Raw genomic sequence first — 805 nt, forward strand, 5'->3', positions numbered from 1 at the left:
CTGAGATTCTATCATCAACCTATTATATTATGTCGATGATATTTTAAAGAAATTGGGATTTGAATTTTCTTCTCCCTAGAGGGGAAGTGCGGAGTCCACCCATGCATTGAACAGGACTCGAAAAAATATGTTGGCCTTTTTTTTCTTTTTTTTTAAATCAAAGTTGTACTTGCGAGGATGGTGCTGCCGTCGCTGTGGTGGGTGTAAAAGTGAGCTCCGATTGGGTTGGCAATGGGGTTTATATGGCGGCGGGAGTATGGGTTTTGTAGTGCCAATTTCAACCTAAAAGGGAATTGATGTGCATAAATCGTATACGCGTATGTGTATAGAATGGAGGAGTTGGTGAGGAAGAGAAGAACCAATTTTCTCAAATTTCTGAAAACAAGAACAATATGAAAAACTAAGAAAATGAGACAGAATATTGTTTTACGAGGGATTATGATCTCAGCATGAAGGCTCTGAGACCAATTGTTAATATTAAATTTTCAATCATGCTAAGAATCAAAAATCACCATATAATAAATTAATAGAAATGAATTTATACCTGCGGAAGCCATTGTTGATATGAATTATAGTTGTAATAGCAGTCAAGATCCTCCCCTCCTTGCTCCTCACAAAGTAATAACTATCAATGGGGCAAGCCAATAAAACATATGGAGAGGAGAGATGACCTAGCCTTTATATAGGAAATAATTGAGCCGTCCCATTACGACTAGAATTCTAATTAGCATTTATTTCCGGCGCACATACTTTAAATTACCATATCAAATTAATTACAACCCGTAAGGTGTAAAAGGCCCAATTG

The 805-nt window shown here is 36.8% G+C and overlaps 1 protein-coding gene across 1 annotated transcript in view; it reads left to right on the forward strand.

Moving 5' to 3' along the window:
* Nucleotides 1-163: 163 nt before the first annotated feature.
* Nucleotides 164-805, forward strand: part of LOC111391398 — a gene marked incomplete at its 5' end in the record, with an annotated part of 3037 nt that continues 2395 nt past the window's right edge. The window contains one exon of the mRNA XM_023016613.1: nucleotides 164-265. Within this exon, the coding sequence (XP_022872381.1) occupies nucleotides 164-265 (102 nt within the window). The remainder of the gene's footprint in view (nucleotides 266-805) is intronic.

Source organism: Olea europaea, unplaced genomic scaffold, assembly GCF_002742605.1.
Source record: "Olea europaea var. sylvestris unplaced genomic scaffold, O_europaea_v1 scaffold7886, whole genome shotgun sequence".
In the NCBI taxonomy this organism is placed as follows: domain Eukaryota; kingdom Viridiplantae; phylum Streptophyta; class Magnoliopsida; order Lamiales; family Oleaceae; genus Olea; species Olea europaea.